Source organism: Polistes canadensis, unplaced genomic scaffold, assembly GCF_001313835.1.
Source record: "Polistes canadensis isolate GaletaPanama2010 unplaced genomic scaffold, ASM131383v1 scaffold_54, whole genome shotgun sequence".
In the NCBI taxonomy this organism is placed as follows: Eukaryota; Metazoa; Arthropoda; class Insecta; order Hymenoptera; family Vespidae; genus Polistes; species Polistes canadensis.
The window spans coordinates 831,561-854,948 of record NW_014569601.1 but is presented as its reverse complement, the minus strand read 5'-3'; the positions used below and the strand labels follow the sequence as shown (position 1 = coordinate 854,948).

At 31.0% G+C, this 23,388-nt stretch overlaps 3 protein-coding genes across 4 annotated transcripts in view; 2 read left to right on the top strand and 1 right to left on the bottom strand.

Annotated features, from left to right (window-relative positions):
* The window catches only part of LOC106785656 (unconventional myosin-XV), a 36,918-nt gene extending 25,129 nt beyond the window's left edge, over positions 1–11,789 (top strand). The window contains exons 24-31 of the mRNA XM_014746294.1: positions 7,087–7,472; positions 8,950–9,253; positions 9,389–9,784; positions 9,936–10,120; positions 10,235–10,367; positions 10,471–10,675; positions 10,758–10,894; positions 11,154–11,789. Coding sequence (XP_014601780.1) covers positions 7,087–7,472; positions 8,950–9,253; positions 9,389–9,784; positions 9,936–10,120; positions 10,235–10,367; positions 10,471–10,675; positions 10,758–10,894; positions 11,154–11,387 — 1,980 coding nt within the window. The 3' untranslated portion in view covers positions 11,388–11,789. The remainder of the gene's footprint in view (positions 1–7,086; positions 7,473–8,949; positions 9,254–9,388; positions 9,785–9,935; positions 10,121–10,234; positions 10,368–10,470; positions 10,676–10,757; positions 10,895–11,153) is intronic.
* A 192-nt stretch (positions 11,790–11,981) lies between these two features.
* On the bottom strand, positions 11,982–18,421 carry LOC106785657. 2 transcript variants are annotated; one of them, XM_014746295.1, is made up of 6 exons: positions 17,709–18,421; positions 17,267–17,393; positions 16,969–17,066; positions 15,147–15,366; positions 14,004–14,568; positions 11,982–13,181 (listed from the first exon to the last, which is right to left on the bottom strand). In XM_014746295.1, exons 1-6 carry the CDS (start codon positions 17,745–17,747, stop codon positions 12,857–12,859), a joined length of 1,374 nt encoding a protein of 457 aa, XP_014601781.1. In that variant the 5' UTR covers positions 17,748–18,421; the 3' UTR covers positions 11,982–12,856. The 2 variants fall into 2 exon arrangements, with proteins under 2 accessions (XP_014601781.1, XP_014601782.1); XM_014746296.1 differs by having other exon boundaries at positions 11,982–13,166.
* Positions 18,422–21,384: 2,963 nt separating this feature from the next.
* LOC106785638 (probable RNA-binding protein 46) lies at positions 21,385–22,965 on the top strand. Its single transcript, XM_014746270.1, has 3 exons — positions 21,385–21,430; positions 22,169–22,644; positions 22,735–22,965. The coding sequence occupies exons 1-3, from the start codon at positions 21,385–21,387 to the stop codon at positions 22,963–22,965; spliced, it is 753 nt and encodes a 250-aa protein (XP_014601756.1).
* The last annotated feature ends 423 nt before the right edge of the window (positions 22,966–23,388 follow it).

Sequence of the window (23,388 nt, the reverse complement as noted above, 5' to 3'; positions counted from 1 at the left end):
TTCTTTTTTATTTCTCATTCTTTTCTTGCTTACTCTTCCTTTATCTCACATCAGTTTTTATTAAAAACAAAAAAGTGGCTCTTTTACGTTTATCATTTTATACTCTTAACAAATGACGTAATTACTTCTTTTAATTCTTTTTTTTTATGAAAGACTGTTTATTTCTTTGTAAAAAAAGAAGAAGAAATAAAAAAGGTCTGACGTAAGATGTCCGAACTAAACGCGCAGTTTCTTTTCCATCCGAGGACTCCTTCGTTCGAGCATAACAGACGATTCTACCACGGCTATTTTCAAATAAGAAAATATTACCAGGATCGCGATCTCTGTTACGTAAGTCGAACCCTTGCCGACTTCGTGTTAATCGTTAATAATAATAATAATAATAATATCTTATCGTTTCAAGTTTTTCAAATAGAATTAAAGATCAATTTCGCTTTTTTTTTTTATTTTTTTTTTTATCAAACACGTGTGCACGTATGTATAAGTACGTACGTATGTATGTATGTATGTATGTATGTATGTATGTATGATATGCAAATGTTATTTGCTTTTTTTTTTACATATCCATGGATACGCGAGTGTTGATTAATGATATCGATCTTCTTGTTTTTCGATTCTTCTTCGAGAAAAATCGGATAGTTATGTAATAATGAATGTTGAGATTAATCATTCATTTGTTTTATCCGGAATCTCCCATAATCAAATGTACCATGCGTTATTATAATTTAATGACTCCGCACGTTATTATCGCCTTATTAACCTTGTCTCGAAACAGGAAGTTACAATTCTCAAACAATAGGCTAAGCACTTATACACTACGACGATTTCTTGATAAAGGCAAAGGTGTAACGTTACTCTCTCGATTTATATATATATATATAATGATTTATTTATTTATTTATTCATTCATTTCAATAAGTTTATTATTAAACACGTTGCTGATGTTCGTGCTTTTTTTGTTCCCGTTAGATAATGTCAAAGAAATTATATATCATTCGTGAATTGATTAAAAAACCGGTTTCCTTGTTTCTTTGTATACGAAATTGCAAAATTTTCGCGTAATTTAGAACAAACGCGAGTAAAAATGTAATGCGTGCTTGAAAAATAATATTTAAAAAAATTGCATAATAAGTCTAAATTGCATAATGAGTGGGCCGTTTGCAAGAATTCTGACTGTTAGAGGAATTACCGGTTTAAAGTATCAAAAGCAAAAAATCACAGAAAGGGATTGGTAAGGGAAGAGAGTGGAACGTGTTGCGATTAAAAGCGAAGTTTCACGTTTGTTAATTCGCTTCAATGATAGTACGATTTCCAGGAAAAAGGGGAAAAAAAATAAACACGACCATTTCTCTCAGTCAGTCGACATTGCGACAAAAAGAAAGAAAGAAAAAGAAAAAGAGAAAAAAAAAATAGAGTTTGTTAGCGCGAAATAATTGTAATTAAAAGCAAAGCATTGTTCGTCGTTGAGTGCTTGCAAATCCCACGAGAGTCTTCTTCATGGAATTTCTCACGGTGTCCTTTAAATAAAGGAAGAAAGAAGATCTTCCTTGATCTGCATGCTTAACTTATTCTTTAATCTATTTAAAATATTAAAACTAATTCGATACTTGAAAAAAATATATATATATGATTAACCCCGGATGTTTAGTTTTATTTAGAAATTTGTCCATGTGCGAAATTTTATATCGCATATTAATCTCTGTTAACGAGGAAATAAACGTCGAGTCATCGAATAAAAGTTAAAATAAATAGGATTAAACGATCTTTTTTATAAAAAAAAAAAAAACAAAAGCATTATATTATACCTTTCTATTATGGCTCTTTTTAGTACTCATTCATTAATCCAACGCTTCCTGTATTCTTTGGAACGATTTTATTTTTCGCCAAAAAAGAAAAAAAGAAAAAAAGGAATTATACATCTGCGTTTACCGATCAAACATTTTCTCGGTTAACAGGTTTAATTAAAGGAGAAAGGTGTTTCGGGTGAAAGGATCGAAAGCTTGTCTTGCTTTATGAATTTGTCTCTTACTTACATACTTTTTAAGTTCCTTTTTCATTGATATATTAAATGGTAGCATTTCCGCGTTATAAGTATGATGTTCATATGCGATTTCTTTTTTTTTTTGTGTAACTAATATATTTATATATAGAAGAAAAAAAATTTCTTTGCGAGGGTAGAGTAATAAAATCCGCAAACGTTTCTTCGATCGACTACGATTATGGTTTTTTTTTTGTGTTTTCTTTTATAAATTGCAAATAACGATTTGCTTTGCGTTAAAAGCCTCGTCAACGTTACGTAAAGTATATATATCCATTTTTATGAACGCGGGTTTGAAAATATTTCTATTCTCGATAGGTCAAACCGCAAAATACCTTTCGAAGTATGCGAGAATGCAATTACTATCATTTATCGAACTGCTATCGGGCGAAGACGATTTCTAATGACCTTAAAAACGGCCTCGTAATTTCTTGCGTTAAAATCGTTTTCTCATCCATCATATCAAGACAATTTTACGCTCTATGGTATAAATTAAAAGAGAAAGTCCATAACAAATTTATCGAAAGTATCACGAAGACTATAGTTGCATATATAAAATTGACTTTACTTTAATATCTAAAAGTCACGATATATTCGAGATATGTTTTCTAAGGTATTCCAAAAAAAAAAAAATAGAAAAAGCAAAAACACACCAAAAACAATTTCTCATAACCTTGAAATTAATTGTAGAATGCTATGTACCCGTGGAACGATGCATCAACGTTGGAAAATCTTTCGAATTTTTTAAACGAACTAATTGAATCGTGTAAAAAAAAAGAAAAAGCAAAAAAGAAAAGTCTAATATAAATTGAACATTAAAACGCGTAAGAAAAAGAAGAATTCAAGAAAACGATGATGGAACGCGAGGTATCCGATGCCGAGGGTGTATTTTCAAGAGGATTATTAGGAAATTGGGAAGAATTACCGACGACCTTGAGAAGACGTCAAAAGCACAGACCAGAAATCCTAAATCAATTTGCCGACTTTTCGGAATCGTCGGAAAGTGAATTTCGTAAGGTTGACGGTCATGCTTTTAATAACGTTCAACGTGTCGTCAGAAGATCGGAATTTTTACGAAGATTGGACGTTAACGAGAATGGAAAGAACGTTGAAACGAAAAATGATAGAAAATCGATAACGTCCGATCGTTTGTATAACGGATTGAACGAAGATTATCGTAGACATTACGATAATAATCACGAGACAAAATTAGTATCACACAAAAAGAGTCTAGTTAATTTATCTAACAGATTCGATTTGAAAAGTTTGTCAGACGAGGATCGTAAAACAAATTCACCGGACAGTCTTTTAGTTAAATCCTCGGAATCCGATCTAAGCAGCGACGAGTATGGACACACCGATGATTCTGGAGCATTTTTAGAAAAGACATCTAACTTAGATCGTAACACTTCAAAGATCGAACAGAGAACAACTACAGGTTTCATTAAATTCTTCGCTCGTGACAATGATTGTAACAAACTTAAGAAAAAATCCGATGATTTATCACGTACTACGACACCTTTGGTATATGCCAATCAATTGGACGTTAACAAGAACAATTTGAATCCGAATTCGAAAAGTTTCGATTACGTTCGTAAAGATACGAAAAATGATTATCACAGTAATCAACAAAAATTCGAATACGAAAATATTCCTCGTATAGATATGTCGAAATTAGATCAAAAATCTTTTATCAATCATAACTCGACTAAGAATACGGAAAATGAATCACAAATTGATCATGATAATAATCATCATCATCATCAGCATCATCATCATCATTATAATCATCGCAATCAATCTCAACCAACGATTGAACAATTGAGATTGGAGGAGGGTTGTCAGTTAAGAAACTCGAGAAACTCGTCACCCAATTTAACGAGAAATGCGGAAGACGGTAGGAAGTATCGTACGCCGTCACCGAATCGTCAAAGAAACGGTACAGATGATTTAAGGATCAACGGACTCATTCAAGATTTCTATGATAGCGAGCAGATGATGGCACGGGTGAACGGTGATCGAAGGATGTCCAAGATGGAAACTATCACGGAAGAAAATGCAGCAAACGATGGAAATAAACTTAGCGTACGTGAGATATTGAAGAGATTCGAGGAACTTCGTACGCAAAACGAAATACAACAGGCCTCCGAGGAAAAGTCGAATGACAAAACGCTCACCACCATTCAGGAGACCTTGAAGAAACTCGACGAGAAGGTCAAGAGCTTCCAGGTCATGATCCCCATTAAAAAAAAAGTCGAATCTCTTTTCTTTTTCTTTTTTTTTTTTTCTTCTTATTATATTACTTTTACCTGAATGTCAACCTCCCCCCCCCCTCCTTCTCCACTGATCACCGATCGCATTCCACAAACTATATTTTTATCCTCGATTTTGTTGAGTTGCAGAAAAAGAGAAACTCCACAATTTCGTATCTTTCTCTTACGAGACAAAGATATTTGAAATGTTTTTAAATGTTTCTCTCTATTATTCATTAAGAAATGAATGTGAGAGTGTTAATGGGAATGAAAGTATCTTACAATTTCGCTGCTAATGGAAAAATAAAATAATTGTATATGCATAATTTGAAAAGTAATCACATCAGATTATATTATAATTTACTGTTCATTTTAAAAGTAACAATTCAATTATTGTTAATAAATAAACATTCTCACATTGCTATGAGAAACGATGAAAAAGAAAAATATAAAGGAGAAACGTTATAAACAAATCAACATAATATCGTAAATCGTACAAAATTCTCACATATAATTGACTTACATTCGATAGCATTAAATAGAAATACAAATTTCCGAACATTCAAGGATTTCTCTGGTTTCATTTTTACGAGCTCTAGGAAATCAACTTTTTGTTTTTTTTTTTTTTATATGAATTCGAGGTATACGAAGAAGTCGACCTTGAATCGATCTCACCTTTCCATAATTTTTCTTCTTTTCCTTTTTTTTTTCTTAACACCCCTTTTTCCTATCTCTCTTTCTCTTTGTCATTTTTCTCTTATTTTTTTGTTTCCTTTTTGTTCTTTTTATCTTTCTCAAGAAAAGTATTGAAAATAATCGTATGTGTTATTCCGCAAGGTGATGATAGAAATGTGTCACCTCTTTCTTCCGTACAAATCTTTAAGTTTACCACAAGAAATTCTTTTTTCTTTTTTTTTTTTTTTTCTTAAAGAAGGAAAGAAAGAAATAAAAGGAAAAAAAAATAAAGAATAAAGACATACCGCTAGGTGAAGAAAATAAGACATGGGGAAAGGAATGTTCGATGCTTTTATATAAATCATGCCGGATAACTGTTTCCACGCCACGATTGTGCGAAAGGCGAATTATCTCGAATGAGAGGCACCTATCTTAAAGAAATATAATATGACCAAAGAAGAAATGAAACGTGTTAAAAGATATGTTTATATTCATCCTTGTGTCGTAGTCTTCGTCTTCGTTTTAGTGTTCTATGTCAATTAATAATATATATCTAACAGACAAAATTATTGAGATCATTTTATAAGTTTCGTGAGAAATAGGTGGATAAAAGAAAAACAAAAAATATAACAAATCTGTATAGGTATATAAAGGGGGAATCTATTTAATATATCGTTCGATCATTAACGCCATATGCTCGTAACGTTGATAAGGAAACTGGTATTTCGAGATTATACTTAAACTTAAACATCACCGGATTAGAAACTGCATTTTTCGAAAGCGTCAATTCCGCGAATACGGACTCCTTTTATTTATTCGCTTTAGTACTTAGAAAGTCGAGACATGTTCATACATGCATCACGTGATCACGTGATACGTATAAGTTATTATAAATTCGTTAACACTCGTCTAGTTTCATCTCACGGCAAGTATGTGGATGCATTTGAGATATAATGTGGGTCAGGGTCGACATCTGTTTATCCCACATACAAACACATATCCATAGCACATATGCTTTCATATATCTATACGGACACTTACACACGCGTTTGATAGTTTTACTTGTTAAGAATCGAGCTTTCAGGTATCCATATACCGGGTGTCGCTTTATTTAGTCATGGAGGTCAGATCGGGATACTATACAAATATACGAGAATTGAATTCTATTTTCTCTTTACGACGAGAAAAGTCCATAATTAATTTCATTATCGATATATAGGTTTTGAATAATACCACGAACAAAAATATTATTATATCGACAAAATGCATGAAATGCCGAGAAAAACTAGGTAAGATAATGTAAAAAGAATAAAACCATTGATGAAACGAGATTTGAAATGTCTCTTGGTATTCGATATCATCCGATACCAAAGAAAATCAATGAGAAATCGATTGAAAGAAGCTTGAAACAATTTATTATTAATGAGCTTGATATTTAATGGATGCCAATGTTTCTTTCTCTACTTATAATAGAAAAAGAAAAAGAAAGAAAAAAGAGTAAAAAGAAAAAAAAGAAAAAAAAAAGTGGCAATTCGAGAAACGCGGTTGCGTGTCGGTTAGAGGGAATTGATCGGCTTAGAAGGGAAACGTGTTGTTTTTTTTCGTACGTGAAACTGATCAGATACCGTACATAGAGGACTGGTGAAATGGAGGAAATGAAAATGGCAAAAAAGTAGCATGGAGGAAACGTTAAGAGAGGTCCTCGTCGAGTCGCGATAAAACTCGTTCGAATTGCACGAAGACACGCGAGGGAGAGAAGAAGAGTCTTTTTAAAGAAAGTAAAAAGAAAAGAAAAGAAAAGCATTCTCTGATCATATAATTTATGTTATGATTTATCATACACATATCTACCTTTATCCTACCTCTACGTTATGATTTATCGTACTGTTCATCGTACTTAATAATCGTTTTATCATATACACTAACCAGTTAGCATGCCCCACTGATCATCATACGCAACTTTATTCATTATGCGATTCGTTATACTTATTTAGTTATTTTATCTCAAGTTATTTTACGATTTGCTATACTTCTTATCTGTGTTATTGTAAATGCATTTTTTTTTTATGACATAAATAATTTTCTTATTTTTTTTTTCTTTTTTCGTTTTTTCTTTTACAGATCGAACAGAAACCTCAACAAAAGCCGAATCATCATCATCATGAAAATCACGTATCGCAGATCACAAAGAGTATTCAATTGCAGACAAATCACGCGACGACAACGAATCACGTACAATCTCACAATCAAAACAATCATATTATTTCCAATCATGAAAATCACATGCCGTTGAATCGCGTGCCAAATCATGTGTCCGTTGTTAATCACGCTAATCATCAAAAGAATCAACAAAATCATCGAACGAGCCCCAATCAAGAATGGCGACAACCGGAAGACAATGGAAGATTGCACGACGAAAGTATTTACGAGAGTGGTCCCGTTGTCAACGATGGAAAACACTCACTATTGCAATACGCCATGTTAAATTTCAGACAAAGCACGGAAAAGTAAGTGAATCATATTTTTTTTTATGCAAATTTTTCTTTCTCTATAACGTCACGTAACACACTTTTAACAATCAAAACAAGTATATTTGTTTATATTTTCAATTTTATTTCTTTATCGCGAAAATAATTGTTAGTTCGTAATTAGTAATAATTAAACTATAAGTTTTCACGTTATATAATTTTTGTTAAACTGTAGGGAAGTTAATATTCGATAAATAATGATCGGAAAAATTTAGTCGAACGACCTTACGATTTTTAATGAAAGCATGACTAACAAACGAATTATATTTCTTATAGCAGATTATTCAAATAGCATTTCTCTCGTATTATATCGTAAACAAAAAAATAGAAATAATACAATTGTATTTAAAATATTCTTCTTCCATAAATATGAATTTAATTTGTAACGACTATAACTCGAGAATAAGGTAAAACGATAGTTGAAATATTTTAATATCAAATTTCACTTAACTTGGTTTAGCAACAATTCGAATTACCGATGCATCTTCAACGTCTGCATCGTTTGTTTCTCATGCACGTAGTTAAACCACCTGATCGAGAGCATTATGTCGAAAACAAAGGCTTATGAAAGTACGGAATTCACACATTCTACAATGTAGAAGAAAATCTTGCGTTCGATTTTGTACATAGGCATAAAACGTAAAAAAGATAAAATCTACTTGTTTAAGGAATTGGCAACGGGAGGGGGAAATATTTTTGCATTTGAAAAAAAATGCAAAATCTAATCGTATACGAGAGATACATTAGACTTTCACGAGAAAAATGTCACCAATCTTGTCCCGGTTGAAAGAAAATTCCAAGCCATCGATAGAAATAGTGAAAATCATTGAGTAAAAGGGACGGAAGCGGTGGTGAGGGGAGAGGGGGAGGGTAGTATGGGAGGGGTTTATAAATAAATGCAATAAAAATAATAAAAGCTAGTTTTACGCTATTACTATTATCGATCGCGGTAGTACAATAATTACGACGAATGAATAAAACGTAAAATGATAATCGGTAAACCACCTGGCTTACGCAAGAAGACACACACGAGGAGAGATTCGTGTTGAGAAAGCATAACGCATGCAGTTCTCAGATAACATCAACCACCAATCACCGACACGGTTCTCTTCTCTTTCTTCGTCTTCTTCCTGAATCGCGCGCTCTCCATTTCTTCTTCATATATTTTTTATTTCTTTTCCTTATTTTTCCATAGTTAGAAGTGCGCTCTCAGGATGTGCTGGTAAAAAAGATTTTCATCTGGCCTTTCTCTTATAAAATACAATCGTCGTTATAACAATTTGCATTTTAATACGGAAATCAAGGAAAGAGAAAGAGAGAGAGATAGAAGAAAAGAAAATACAAATATCTTTTAACTTTTTTCTTTAACGATATATGTTTTTTTTTTTAAGAAAAGATATATATCTTAATAGAAAAGATAAATACCTACTCTTGTTTTTCTCTTCTTGTTCGTCAGGTTCGAAATGTTAAAAACAGCAGACGGTTCGATAAGTGGTTCGTTGAAAGTGATCGAATCGTTGAAGAGCAAGAAAAAAGGGAAGAAAAACAAAGGACAACAAGATGGTGCTGAATGGACATGGAAGGAACAAGTGGATCTTGTCAAATATTCGAATGTACCGATTGAACAAAGTCTTTTGAGACTTGATGCAGATTTAAGTGCATTGGCCGTCGAGTGTTTTCTATGTTTGATGAGATATATGGGAGACCAACCGTTACCTCCTGATATGAGCGAGGTCAAATGTGTCTACACGATTCTCATGGTAAACATGTTTTAAATGATTATCATCACATTTTATCATATATATATATATATATATATATCTTAAATAAATATGTATATTTTCATTTCAATTATATTCACATTAGTTGAAATTTATTAACATTCATTTTATTAGCATTGTCACAAATACGAATTATTACGTGACGAAGTTTATTGTCAATTGATGAAACAAACAACAAACAACAAGAGCCCTAATCCAGACAGCTGTCAACGCGGATGGCGTCTTTTCAGTATCGTAGCTGCTTATTTCACTTGCAGCGAAGGATTAAAACCGTATTTAACTAAATATCTCGAAACTGCAGCTTACGATAAGAGACGAGCCTATCACGGTACCGCTACGGTTTGTCTTCAAAATTTAAGAAAAACTGTTAAATATAGTGGACGAAAAAATGTACCAAGCGTAGAAGAGATCATGGCTATCAGTGCGGGAAGAAATGCTAAAAGACAAATTTATAGATTACCTGGTGGAACCGAAAGAGTGATCAACACTAAATGTACTACGGTTGTGCAGGTTCGGATTAATTTAATTTATTTTTTATTATTCTTATTAATATATATTCATTTATTTCATTCAAAAAATTGACATATTTAATCAATATCGTAAATTTAATTATTTGGTTTTTTTTTTATTAATAATTATTATATATTTTTTATTTTTAAAGGATGTCATCGAAGAAATGTGCAATGTCATATCTGTAAGAAATCCACACGAGATGGACGAGTTTTCGTTATATTGTATAGTCGATGGGGATGCATTTACTATGCCATTGGCAAGAGACGAATACATTTTAGACGTGACCACCGAATTACACAAAAATCATCAGGTGTTTTATTTAATATTTTGCAGGTACGATTATATATTTCAATACGATTAAGAATTTATTATAATAAATAATGTATGTTAATAATCACACATCTATGCGAATATATAATTTTGTTTTTATTTTTTTATTTGTATTAGATCCGTGTGGTATTATTCGTTAAGGCTCGACGCACCATTGTACATAGAAGTTGTTTTTAACCAAATTGCTCCGGATTATTTAGAAGGACTCTTGTTAGTATTACCCGGAGAACACTTACCTCAAGAAGTCATTGTAAGTATCACGATCGTGTCGTTGTAACTTTTTGTTTTATTTTTTCTGTTTTCTTTTTTTCCTTTTTGTTCCCCAATATTTAAAGAAACAAAATTTCTTTCAGTACGATATGGCTCAAATAGCAGCACTTTTGCATAGAGCAGCTGACATGACGCACGAGCCTGCTACAAAGGAAATAAAATATTTGTTGCCAAAACCAGCGCTTAGTTTAAGAGAACCAAGACCCCAACAATGGTCGAACATGGTACAACAAGCTTGGAACAACGTACAACACATAACAGCAGCTGCTTCCAAAGCCCAAGTATTAGGTAAATATCAAATATATATTAACGATTTCAATCGCAAATCAAAAAAAAAATATATACTTCACGAATGTATATGAATTTTTAGAAATATTATCAAAATGGCCGTTATTCGGGTCGAGTTTTTTCGCCGTGAAAAGGATCCCGGAGGGTAAAGAAAAGGGCGGCGATCATATATTAGCCTTGAATCGTCACGGTGTACATTTCATAGACTTAGTCACTCACGTGAGTATATTAAATATTTCTAATTAAAAAAAAAAAAAAAAAGAAAAAGTCAATATTATTAAGGTGAACCAAAAGTTCGTGCGTTTTTTAAATTAATATTTTACTCGCATATAAAATAATTTGTTTTATTGACTTAAAAAAAATTGCACTATCTGAAACAACGCAATAAACGGACGAACTTTTGGTGTTAATCCTTATAAAAATTAAAATATATATATATTATTTATAATATATATAATGTGTTTGAAAAATATTTTAGGAAACGTTGTATCATTATCCATACTCCGAAGTTATTTCAACGCGAAAAGTTAAATCCGAGGAAGGTACGCTTTACTTGGACATGAAATGTGGCAATCTTATGCAACAACGTATAACCAGACTGCAAACAGAGCAAGCTCATGAAATTTCACGTCTGATTAGGCAGTATATAACCATGGAACAAATAACTACCAACTCGCAGACCGGTGGTGGAATTGGTTTTGGAATGAGATAAACTCATTAACGTTAAACTTTCGTTTTTTTTTAATCTGTCACTGTTACAAGACGGATCGTAAGATCGTTCGAAATAACTATGAACGGATCTTCCACTTCTTCTTTTTCTTCTTCTTCGATCGTTCGGGATACGAAAGTAAAATTGGTTTGAAGATTGAATTATCTAAGAAGCGTTTACTATATAACGACTGTGTAAATAGCGCCGTGTAATAGGATCGTTTAAAGGATGGAAAGAAGAAGTTAATTTTAAGAGAGAACGACGATTCTGTACGTCGAAGGAATTTATTCTTCATTCCTCGGGGGATTTCTTTTTTTTTTTTGGTTTTAGGCTTCAGTACAGAATACTAGTCGAATCCTCTCTCTTGATTTATAATATTTATATAATACATTCTTTTTTTTTTTTTTTGTTGTTTAATATGTACTATTTACGTGTACCGATTTTTTTTTACTTCACTTCATTTTTTTTTTGTTTTTCTCTTTACAAATCATGACAATTATTATCTTAATAATATAGATAAATAAACAAAAAAAAAAACAAAAAAAGATATATAATAATTATCGACGGAGGTGTAATAGCAGAGATGTCGTTTACGATTAGATTGAAATCGATCTTATTAACTAACAAAATATTAAGGACGTCGAATACGATTGTTTTCTCGTGTTATAGACAATGTTATGAAAAAAAAAAAAGACCGATATTTATTTTAATTTCTTTATCATCTCGTCGCGATTAAATCGATGAAACTTTCTCACATTCTTATTTTCTAATTTTTTTTTTTTTCTTTTAAGTTTATTCGTTTACGTAAAAGTATACGCTCGATGATGGAAAATCATTGAACATGTCGAGAATTAAATTCATTTATTCGAACACCAGCGTATATTTATACGAATCTCGTAAGAAATGTGAAGGATCAGCAATTCTGTTTCTCTCTCTCTCTTTCTCTTTAAAGAGAAAAAGAGAGAGAAAGATAAAATATGTAAATCCACGCGAAGTTGATAAGACTAATCTTAATGATTACGTTTTCAAAAGACTAACAAATAGAGACTACGATATAATAAAAACAATAATAAAAAATAATAATATTAATAATAATGATAATGATAATAATAATAAAATAATAATATTAAACATAATAATAATTGTATGTATGCATATATAGAGATATGATGTGAAAAAGGAGCCTTAACTTTATATTAAAATTTGTACCTATACCTAACGTGGATCGTGAATGAACATAAAAATGTTATTACCATGAACAACCTGGGTTTGTAAACCAATGGTACGGTTAAAAATGATACAAATATTTTGTACAAATTTTTCCAGCATGATTCAAATTTAAGTTCACATTCGAATAACAAAAGTTTTGCATCATTATCATCATCATCGTCGTTGTCGTCGTCGTACGCGTGTATATGAATATTTTTTACAAAACATGATTTTAACAATATCAAAAAATAATCCAAAAAATGTTATTGGTTCCCGTTGTGTTCCGGACTGGAACCAGGTGTCTTTGCTTTGATATCTTGAGGCCAATTGCTTGCAGTATGACGAACATAACCAGGATCCGTAGGTGAGGAAGGTGTACGAACGCCAGTTTGAGTTCCAGTCGATCTGAGAGAACTGAAACATTCTTCCAGCATCTCGATCTCGTTCTTGCTTCTTTCTTCTATCTTGCTAGGAATTTTCAGAGCCAATGAACCATTCGAAGAAACCCCACGATCTTTTTTTAATATACTCGGTGATGTTCCTCTCATCTTTACTGGTACATTGTCGTATTGGCTAGAGTCGGAATATCTTTAAAAATATATATATATAAAATAATATATTAATTTTTTGTTAACATTTGAACTGTGTGTGGTGGCACTTGTATTAAATTGTTTCATGATATACAAAAAAAGTATTAATGAAGAAAAGAATTAATTATTATATGAGCCACATTAAAAAAGATCAAAATAGAATTAAATCTACTTGTAGAATAATTGAAAATTTTCAGAACAAAAAACATTTGATAGATATATAATTTTTTACAATTGAAAGAAAAATTTCTTGAATAATTAAAGTTAACACAAAACTAATTAATAAACATATTTATCGTTGTTGAATAATCAAACTATCAATTGTCATTACGTTTTCGAATTTGCACAAATGATCAATTAATATATATGTTACCGTCGAAGCCGGAAATCAGGCACTGCTAGTAATAAAATGCATGTATAAAACATTTCGTTCTAAACCAGCTTATCTTCCGATACGATAAAGGACAAAAAATACAGATTTTCCGTTATAGCGATACAACAATCTCAACAACCCCCACCATGCTCGTTTTTATGTGTGTGTATGGGAGCGGGTAGTGAGTTGTTTGTTGGGGGAAAGGGGGTTGTGTCGGGTCTGTGCTCGAGGATGTATTCTTTTCAACGTTGTTTAAATAGTAATTTGATATTCTATAGAATTTTAAAGTATTATGTTCAATGCTTAGGAAAAACTGAAAGAATTCTTCTGTTTCCGACTTCATCGGAATGCTCTTTGCATTGATAACAATGCCGAGGAATTACTAACAATGACTGATTTCCGGCTTCGACTGTAACATATATAAAAGATAATAATGAAATAATTTACCTGTAAGTATCGTGAGGTTCATTGACGTCACGTTGAATTTTCATAATCTTCACGCTAGGATTTACAATTTTGCCAAAGATTGGTTCGTTCCCTCGATTAAGATTAGTTGGAAACGGTGGTGTGTCGAGTTCGTCTACGGGTCGTTGATAAATGTCACGAGATTTATAAACAATTCTCGAATCTTCGGTTCTACGATTATCGTCAAACGTTCTGTTCGCAGGATTACTTCCTTGAAGTATTTCAGCTTCCCTGTATCGTTGAGAATCCCTTAATACACGCCCATTTTCGAAGTTTTGCGTGTGCTCACGTAATTCTCTCTCGACAATATTGAAATGACGATTTCTTTCCAATTCGTAATTGTCGTATGCGCGTGATTCGAATCGTTGCGGTTTATCGGAATCTTCTTCGTCGTTTTCCTTGCGTCCTCGAACATCCAATTTCTCGAATCCTTCATTTATCTTACCGTTGATTTCCTTCGATTCTTCCTCCGATTTCGAATTTAATATTTCTTTCGAAGGCATAATTTCCTTTTCAGTCGTCATCGTGGTCATCGTTGGTTGCTTGGCTGTGGCATTTTGTAAAAGACTCATTGTAAAGGATCAACGGACAGGAGAGGAACATGAAAATTTGTAACACATTCAAAACCGACAACGTATATAATTCCTCTTTACGTTGATTAAATAATTAATATTAATTATTAATTTGTTTGTGGTTTGTTTTATCTTTTTTTTTTTTTCATTTAGTTTGTGATCGTTATAATATTATCTATTTTTAATTATAGCAATTTTGTTAATATTTCAAATTATTATATGCGATATTCAATTAAACACCGATTACGAATGTGTTATATCAATATAATTGTACAAAACTATACGTTTGAACACGATGATAAAGATTAAATTAAAATCATCAAAGGATTTGATATCGAGATCATATTATATTTTCATTATACGTTTAACATATTCCCTAAATCGTATGATTAATATTAAGAGAATTTACAACAACAAAAAAACAAAAGAAAAAGAAAAAAATATATGAAAAACGATATTAAAACCAAGGTGATCCAAGATGATCCAGCATCTGATGGAGACGAAGGTGTAATTTAAACAGATGAGGAGAGACCTTTTCCTGCTTTCAACTTGCCTGAATCCTTATCGTTGATTATTCGCACTTCCTGTTTATCCTTTTTACGAGGAGGAGATATTAACAGATCTGCGATGAATGCTAAAGCCGTGATTAAAGCGAGTGCACCAAGGACAGCAGCATTATCGATCAAATCCTCTGGAATACTTTCGATTGATGCTAAAGCGAGAGCACCGACGATTCCAAAAAGTATTATTCCAAGACCAAGAAAGAAGATTTCCTTTGGATCATAAATAAAATTAACATAATAAACAATATTATTCGTATAATATCATTTTAAATAATATAATAATTACAATTTTTTTACATAACCAAACTCACACATGTGCCAAATCGATTAAAAATGTAGACAATATTTATAAAGTTACATGCATTTTCATATCATTTTATTAAAAAATTTCTATAGAATTTTTCATCACATTAAGGAAATTAAATTTAAGTATGAAAAGTTAAATGACTTAACGTTCAAATTAAAAAAAAAAAGCAATTTTAATAATGGAATTTTTGGCCAATTAACACGAATCCCCTATTGCAAAATAAAGTATACTAATTTAAATTGTAAGAATATTTTCGAGGTGTGATACGAATTGATTTGTAATAATCATCATTGAAGCAAACGCTTCTGGATTGAGATCAATCCGAGATATGGCCTAGCCCTATTTATGAGTCATAAAATAAGTTAGAATAGCATGCATGATGAACAATTTAATGATCATCGTGTCCACCAAGGATAACGTTACGTGCCTAAGATTCTATACAAATTGCACTTAAGGACACTGCCAACCTTGGCCACCAATGACAACCTCTATGAATGCGTTCGGTTACGTTGTTGATATTCTCACGCTGTCATTTAGTTTCGCAGTATTTTCATACGTAGCATAAACCGCACCCGATGGAATCGACTTCGCTCTGAATAAATTAAAAAAAGAAAGAAAGATATATCCTGAGAAAGATCACGAAGAGTAATCCGTATTGTTAATCAGTATGTATATAATAACTATAATTTATACTTAATCTTGTTTCTTTTTTTTTTTTTTATCTTCCAAATCTTTAGAATTTATATTATCTATAATTATTATTATGTCGAAGTTAACGTTATCAATGACAGATCAATTATTTTTCATTATTTTTAATTGATTGTATTTTTTTTTTCTTTTATTACTCATTGTCACATTTATACTCATCATTGCCAGGCACGTTAAAACTAAATTGCATTACGAGTTTACCAAGAACTTTTGAAACAACCTGTCATTGTTTAGTAATAACAATTTACCGTGCATAAGTATTTATAACACCATAATAGCTACTCGAAGAAACGTTCATTAAACGCAAAACAGAGAAATACGGTGGCCTTCCAATAGAGAAATAATGGAAACAAGACGGAAATCTATTCGACAAGTTTGATGTATTATACTAAAGGAATTTTAGGACAGCATTTGCAGTTAGAGATAGGTTCGTTCTGTCGTTAAAATATTACAATGCATGGTTATCGCAAGAGAAAGATACGGGCTTTGGGAACATCAGAACAATGGGATAATTATTACACGTCAAATGTCGAGTCGTATGTCACCCTTTTTTGTTCTTTTTTTATTAGTTCTTTGAAAATAAAAAWAAAAAAAAAAAAAAAACGAGAGAAAATTTCACGAAGAAAAGGATATACGTTAATGATATCGCGTTTTTGTTCGTTTTACCTTTCGTTGAAATAAGAATAGAACATTTTTTGGTGTCAAAATACAAATATATGGGACCACATACACATATATACATACATACATAGTATCATAACACTCTCTTACGTCACTTATGAAGAAATATTAATTACCATTTTTCGACCTGTAAGTTCGTTTGTTGCCGCGGCAATAAGAAGACCTGCAGTTATGATGACGTAGCCACCGCAAGTCGCTGTTGCAAGAGCGGCACCTAAATCGTTCCATAATTTATAATAGTCTCGGCAAAATTTCAATTCACACTTTTTTAAACTGGATGTATTAATTTAAATATCTTCTAGATTAAATATATATTCCAAAATAAATTTCTTTTTAATTGATTGCGAGAGAGATAAAACGCTAACGTTTCTTTTTATTTATTATTCTTTATTTTTGTGTGATTTATTTATTTACCTATGGTACCCCATGTGACGTTGTTTAAAAGCGACCACTCTCTGCTGCGATTTCTTAAATAATGAAATACCCTTCTGCTTTCGTCATCGGTCACTCTGAGCGCTACCACGCATGCTATGCAAAGAAGCTGAAAATTTTATTCACCCCCCACCCACCCCCCTTTTTGTTAAAACTCTGACATTAATTGTATTTATCTTTAAAAAAAAGAAGAAGAAGAAAAAAAAAGATACATTTGTCGAACGTTTAGAATCAATCAATTTTCTAATTAAGATCAATCTCGTTAAAAAAAAAAAGACACTCTTCCTTCCTTCCTTCCTTTCCATTATTCGAATAATTTCGTTTAATTATCTGATTGTGAGAGAAGTCTCACGTTGAAAAAAAAAAAAACCTATTATCCAATTAGAATGAGAATTGAGGATAGCAGGGTGTAAGTTTTACATACCATTTCGATTATTCTGATGAACACCTTGCGATTCCACATTTTAGGTGACGGATAATTAAATGCGATGATGTAAATGCGATAACAAATTGGTAGGAAATAAATAATTCGCGTAATATTATTCGTGAATATAATATTTTCATAAGATTTTTATCTGCCACTTATTTTTGATAAAAATCGATCAAAATTATTTTCGGCAAATATCTTCAACGACCCTCTTCCGAAATACATCACTTATATCTACCCTATTTCTTTTTGTTTTTATTTCTTTTGAAATTTATTTCAATACTAACTAAGTAAAAGTAATTATTCCTGTCACGTTAAGCAAAAGAAAAGAATAAAAAATCAACGAACTGTGTCTCACGAAAGAAGTTTTTCGTGTAAGACAAGGAAAGTGACACACGGTTGACCGATTTTCCGAGTACACTTTTGTTTCGAATAGTTGAGCTAACTCCTCTTAAATCGTGCACCGATTCTCAACGTCGATCAAAGCAATCTTTTTTCCTTTATTTCAATTCATTTCCATTTATTTATTTTTAATCGTAAAATATGTAAATACAATAATTGTGCTAAAATAACGTGTCATCAAAATTACTTAAAGTACTTTGGTGATATTTTGTAAAATTTCTTTTTTGTATTTTGTTTATTAGTTTAAAAATCTCGAATGTGCGCGATAGATCGACGTTGAGTCAAGTAAGTAAACAAGTAAGTTTGAATCGCGGCACGTTCAAACGACAACTGAAGAGATAGCAAACCTAACAGCACGATTTCCACTTACACCCAGTACGCGTTCTTACAGTTTTACAGCAGCGTGTCTTGTAATAAGGTCTCTCGGTATAGCGACGAACAAGTATGCTATTATCGCATAGTGCATTGGCGCAGGATCTCGAGAATTAATAGTTTTTAAGGAAAAGGTTAATGAACTTTTTTAATAAATCAATGATAAATATTTAACAATTAATATTAAAAAATATCCACAAAATTTGTTTACCTGTAATTCGATACATTTACCAATTACAAAAGTAATTATTACGCGTGATAATAATTATAGACAGTGGATTAATATAAGTTGAAAAATTGAAAGAATTTAATTTATGATATAAATAATCGTAATATAAAATACATTTTTTGAATGAATTTCTTATTTATTTAGTTCACTGTCATAATTATCAACACATAAGTGTATAATCATTTATTTGAATATATTTCTCTTACGTGTGTGTATGATTTGAATATAATTCAACAATCAAAATAAATACAATTTCTTGAAGATTTATACGTTAACAAGTGGAATTACAAAAAAAAAAAATCGTCTCATTCAAACAGTGATGCATCAGTTGATGCAGGATGTGATTCATCTAAATACGAAAAAATATAATGATTAGATTGGTTAGATCGTAGCAGATTCGATCGTTAATTGAGGAAAAAGATGAACTTATGTAATTGAGAAATCACGTAATGGAGAAAGAGAATGATTTATTTTTGCAAAGATATACATAAATGATCAATTGATTTAAATAATATGTAAAATACAAAAACAATACATTTTGTATAAAAGGTACTGGGGGCGCTCTTGCGTGTCAATATATTGGTGATTAGATAAGTTTAAACTGGAAGTGTGCCGTGTTAATGTAAAGAACGTTCAACTTGGTCAGTTTTCAACGTTGGGTTTGGTCAATGAAACCTAAACGTTACGAAATTCGAAACAAAGGTGACAAAGTTAATGTTTCATTCATTTTTCACTCTAGCTAGTCAAAAAATATTATTATTAAAAACAAAATATGTAGTCGCGCGTTTAATAAAAAATAGTGATATATATTTATAAAAGTGATATATATAAATATAGATGATATATATAAATATAAAAGATAAAGGACAAACTCGTCTTTCTTTTTTTTCATTTATGTCGAGATATTCACAAACGTCTAATTACGCATTATTTTTATGAAATTCATCCTATTACACACAAGTCTTTAAGAATGACTAACCGTCATGCGTCAGAATCGTTCTTTTTTTCACTCCGCGTTTGTATATGTAAGTATTTACTTAAACATGGTTATGTATGGTTAGTCTCAATTTTTTTTACTAATTCCAACCATTACATAATTATTTTACTTGATTACATTTAGGAAAGGAATGAATCTTTATCTACTTATTTCATCTTTCACACATATCTGTTAATTTATATTTTTATTTTATCATCTTTGCATTCATCAAATTCAAGATAAATTTGAACGTAAGGAAGTACACGTGTCCGATTTCCTCATCTTCATATTTCAATATAAAAATTTAAAGAATAAAAGCGGAAGTCTTTTCTCTTTCCAATACATTGACACTTGAATTCACTATTCAACGATATTGTAATCAAATCGGAAACGTTTTATTCTTTCGTTATTTGTTCCTGTGTGCGTGTATATACAGGATGGAATTTTTCTTTTTCATTTTTATTTTTATCAATTAGTAACACTAATGGAAAAATTGTAATATTTTTTCATAACGTTTTCAAAATGATCATCCTTATATTTAATAAAAACGTAAAAATATTTTCTAAAGATACTTCGACGATATTCTTATAATTTTTCATTATTATTTATTTTAAATTATTTTGGACAACCTTACATGTGCATACATTTTTTCGTCGATTGTTTTGCGCGATAAGGATCTTCTTAATATTACAAATAACTTGGTCCTTTTATGTTGGCTATCGTATCTGAGAAAAAGAAAAGGGAAAGATTAAAGTAAACCCGATAAAGCAATCCTTTTTCCCTATATCAAAATACCATTGAAAAAAATATTATCTGCCGAAAAGAGTATCAGATATCCAGGAATAACAACGTTAGGATACTATGCTTTTATAACTATCATTTTTATCCCGCATTATTGTTATTTTATAATATTCTCAAATAAAATGTTCTCTTTTAATATATTACAATTTTTCTATGTACAATTTCTGGAAATATGTTAAATATTTTTTGTACGATATTTAATAATAACGATCAATCGAATAAATAAATTCATTAGACCATTGAAAAAAAAACAAATAATAATAAAAAATAATAAATAATCGTAGAGCATATAGATGGATCTCTGATATTTCGTTAAAAATTCTTTGTTAAAAATATAGAAAGAAAAAAAAGGAGAGGGAAAAATAAATGAAGGATGAATGTCGTTATAAAATTGAACGTCAACGAGACAGCCTTGAAATCTGAATTAACGCATGCTTCACGTATCAAATCTTTCGATTATAAATTCGATTGAAAAGGCGAGATGATGGATCGATATATATGTTACTCCAATAAAATAAAAAAAATTGATAAACGAAATTGAGAATAAAGAAGAAAGATTTAACCAATAGGCGATCTGAAATAAGCGCCATCTGACCCTTAATACACAAGGCCCTTTGAGACCAAGTTTGGGGGCTACAAAATTAAAGAAAGATTGGTCGTCAGTTCGTGACAACCTTCGCTTGATTTCTAAACAAACGATTCGTCGTGAACTTCGTCGTGAATTTTGTCGATTTCTTTTTTTTTTTTTTCTTCCTCTTCTTCTTCTTTTACCGCTGAAGTTCCTGAAAGTCGGATGAATCAAAAAATTATATAAATATAAAAAGAGATTATATAATTATCGGTGATAAAATCGAGATATTTAATTGTTCAGAAAATTCCGAATAATTTCGAAGATGCCCACATCAAGGAAAATACGTCGAGATGGTAACAACAAAGAGGGTAAGTCGGTTATATCTCTTTTTCTCCTTCGTTATAATCAGTGAAATTTTACTTTTCCTTTTTATCGTTTAATAGATTCGATATTTTTAAGATTCCGATATTCGACAATGAGACTGTTAAATAAAAAGAACAACGTGATAATCGATAATCGAGCTGTCGTTATATCGGCAACAATTGTTTCATTCTAATTTTAATTAATTAATTTTTTTTTCATATTCACCATTTTTATTGATTATTTATTTACGAAGATGCTTCTTTTTCTCGAATTACATGATTGTAATTAGAAGAATTATTTTTGGTATCATTGTTAGCGTTAATACAAAATTAGTATATTTATACATATTATTATACATTTATAATTTATAGAGAAATTATATTATTATCATATTGTGTATCGATTTTGATTAGTATTGCGGCATTATCCTCCATGAAGATAGACAAACGAGTGCTGTTACTTGAACACCGATTAATCTTATCGATTCCCTTTGTTGAGGATATTATCGCGTGTATTATAACGATCGTTTAATTTTACTTTCAAAAAATATATGTAATGTGTAAGAAATATGTTACAATAATAATGAATTCGCCGATAAATATTATTTGTTTTAAATTGATATACGGCAAAGTGATTAATTATAGCACGATTTATTGATTTTTTTTTATGGTTAAAATACAAATAAATTTATTTATTCAAGAAATGAAAAAGAAAAGAATTGTATACGAATATTTTTCTCTCAGGTAACGCACGTTTCTCGTCGCATTCATCAAAAATAAATAATAAAATTCCCGATCTGGAGGAAACTACGAAAAAACTTTTACAGTTGGAATTAGATTGCGACTATCAGATAACGCAAATCAATGGACAAAGAAAATTTGGACCACCTGTGAATTGGGACGGTCCAGCTCCTGGTCCAACATGTGAGGTGTTCGTAGGTCGAATACCACGTACAATTTTCGAACCCGACTTATATCCGGTCTTCAGTCTGATTGGACGTATTTATGAAATTCGTTTAATGATGGATTTCTCAGGAATGAACCGTGGGTTTTGTTTTATAATGTATACCAAAGCAGAAGATGCATATAATGCTGTTAAGAAGCTTAATTATTATGAAATTTGTCCTGGCCATAAAATAGGTGTAGTTAATAGTATTAACCACTGTCGGTTAATTATAAAACAATTGCCCTTACATATCGAGGCTGAAGAAGTAGTTCAGGTATTAATATATATATGTTTTCTTGTTACTTAATAAATTATTTATTATAATAAGACATAATATAGAAAATAATTGCATACAAATTTTCAGCGTATTTACGCTTACACGGATGAAGTTAAGGAAGTAGTAGTTTATCGTAACTTCGATGAATTAGAATGTTACGCTATAATAAGTTACCTAACTCATAGAGGAGCCGCAATAAGTAGAAAACGATTACTACCCTTAACATCTTGTTTATTTTCTAATAAGAAAGTTATTATTGATTGGGCAAATCCTACTTTTTATCCGAAAGGCGTGGTAAGTATACTTAAAGTATTATAATTGGATCATTCTGATGTGAATTATATTTAAACGAATGATTCAATAATTAATATGCGAATATTTAATATGTGTTTATCGTTAATTTGCAATGAAAATTGTTACGATAAATGTAATCAAAAAATTATTTCGGGACGATTGCGTAAAAATGTGTTATTCGTAAAATATTGGATGAATGTTTGAAAAGAACGACGAAAAAAAGAGATGATAATTTGTGTTTGCAATAGATAAGGAAGGTAATCGTCATTTTCCAAGCGTCTTTGAAGAACAATGACGTCAGCTATCTCAGGTCTCACGTAAAAACGGAACGTGGGTACTTTCGCTGTTCGATTATTTCTCTACGTACGTTATTACGATTCGTGAGAAAAGTACCATCGAAGTCTTTCTTTCAAATACGAGAATCGTTTGGTAGAATCGCGTGGATCA

Coding starts and splice junctions, on each gene's coding strand:
- LOC106785657 (XM_014746295.1), bottom strand. CDS start 17,747: ATGTGGAATCGCAAGGTGTTCATCAGAATAATCGAAATG. Junction 17,394..17,708: donor TCATCAGAATAATCGAAATG/GTATGTAAAACT, acceptor TAAAATTTTCAG/CTTCTTTGCATAGCATGCGT. Junction 14,569..15,146: donor AATCAACGATAAGGATTCAG/GCAAGTTGAAAG, acceptor AAAATGCCACAG/CCAAGCAACCAACGATGACC.
- LOC106785638 (XM_014746270.1), top strand. CDS start 21,385: ATGCCCACATCAAGGAAAATACGTCGAGATGGTAACAACAAAGAGG. Junction 21,431..22,168: donor AGATGGTAACAACAAAGAGG/GTAAGTCGGTTA, acceptor TTTTTCTCTCAG/GTAACGCACGTTTCTCGTCG. Junction 22,645..22,734: donor AGGCTGAAGAAGTAGTTCAG/GTATTAATATAT, acceptor ACAAATTTTCAG/CGTATTTACGCTTACACGGA.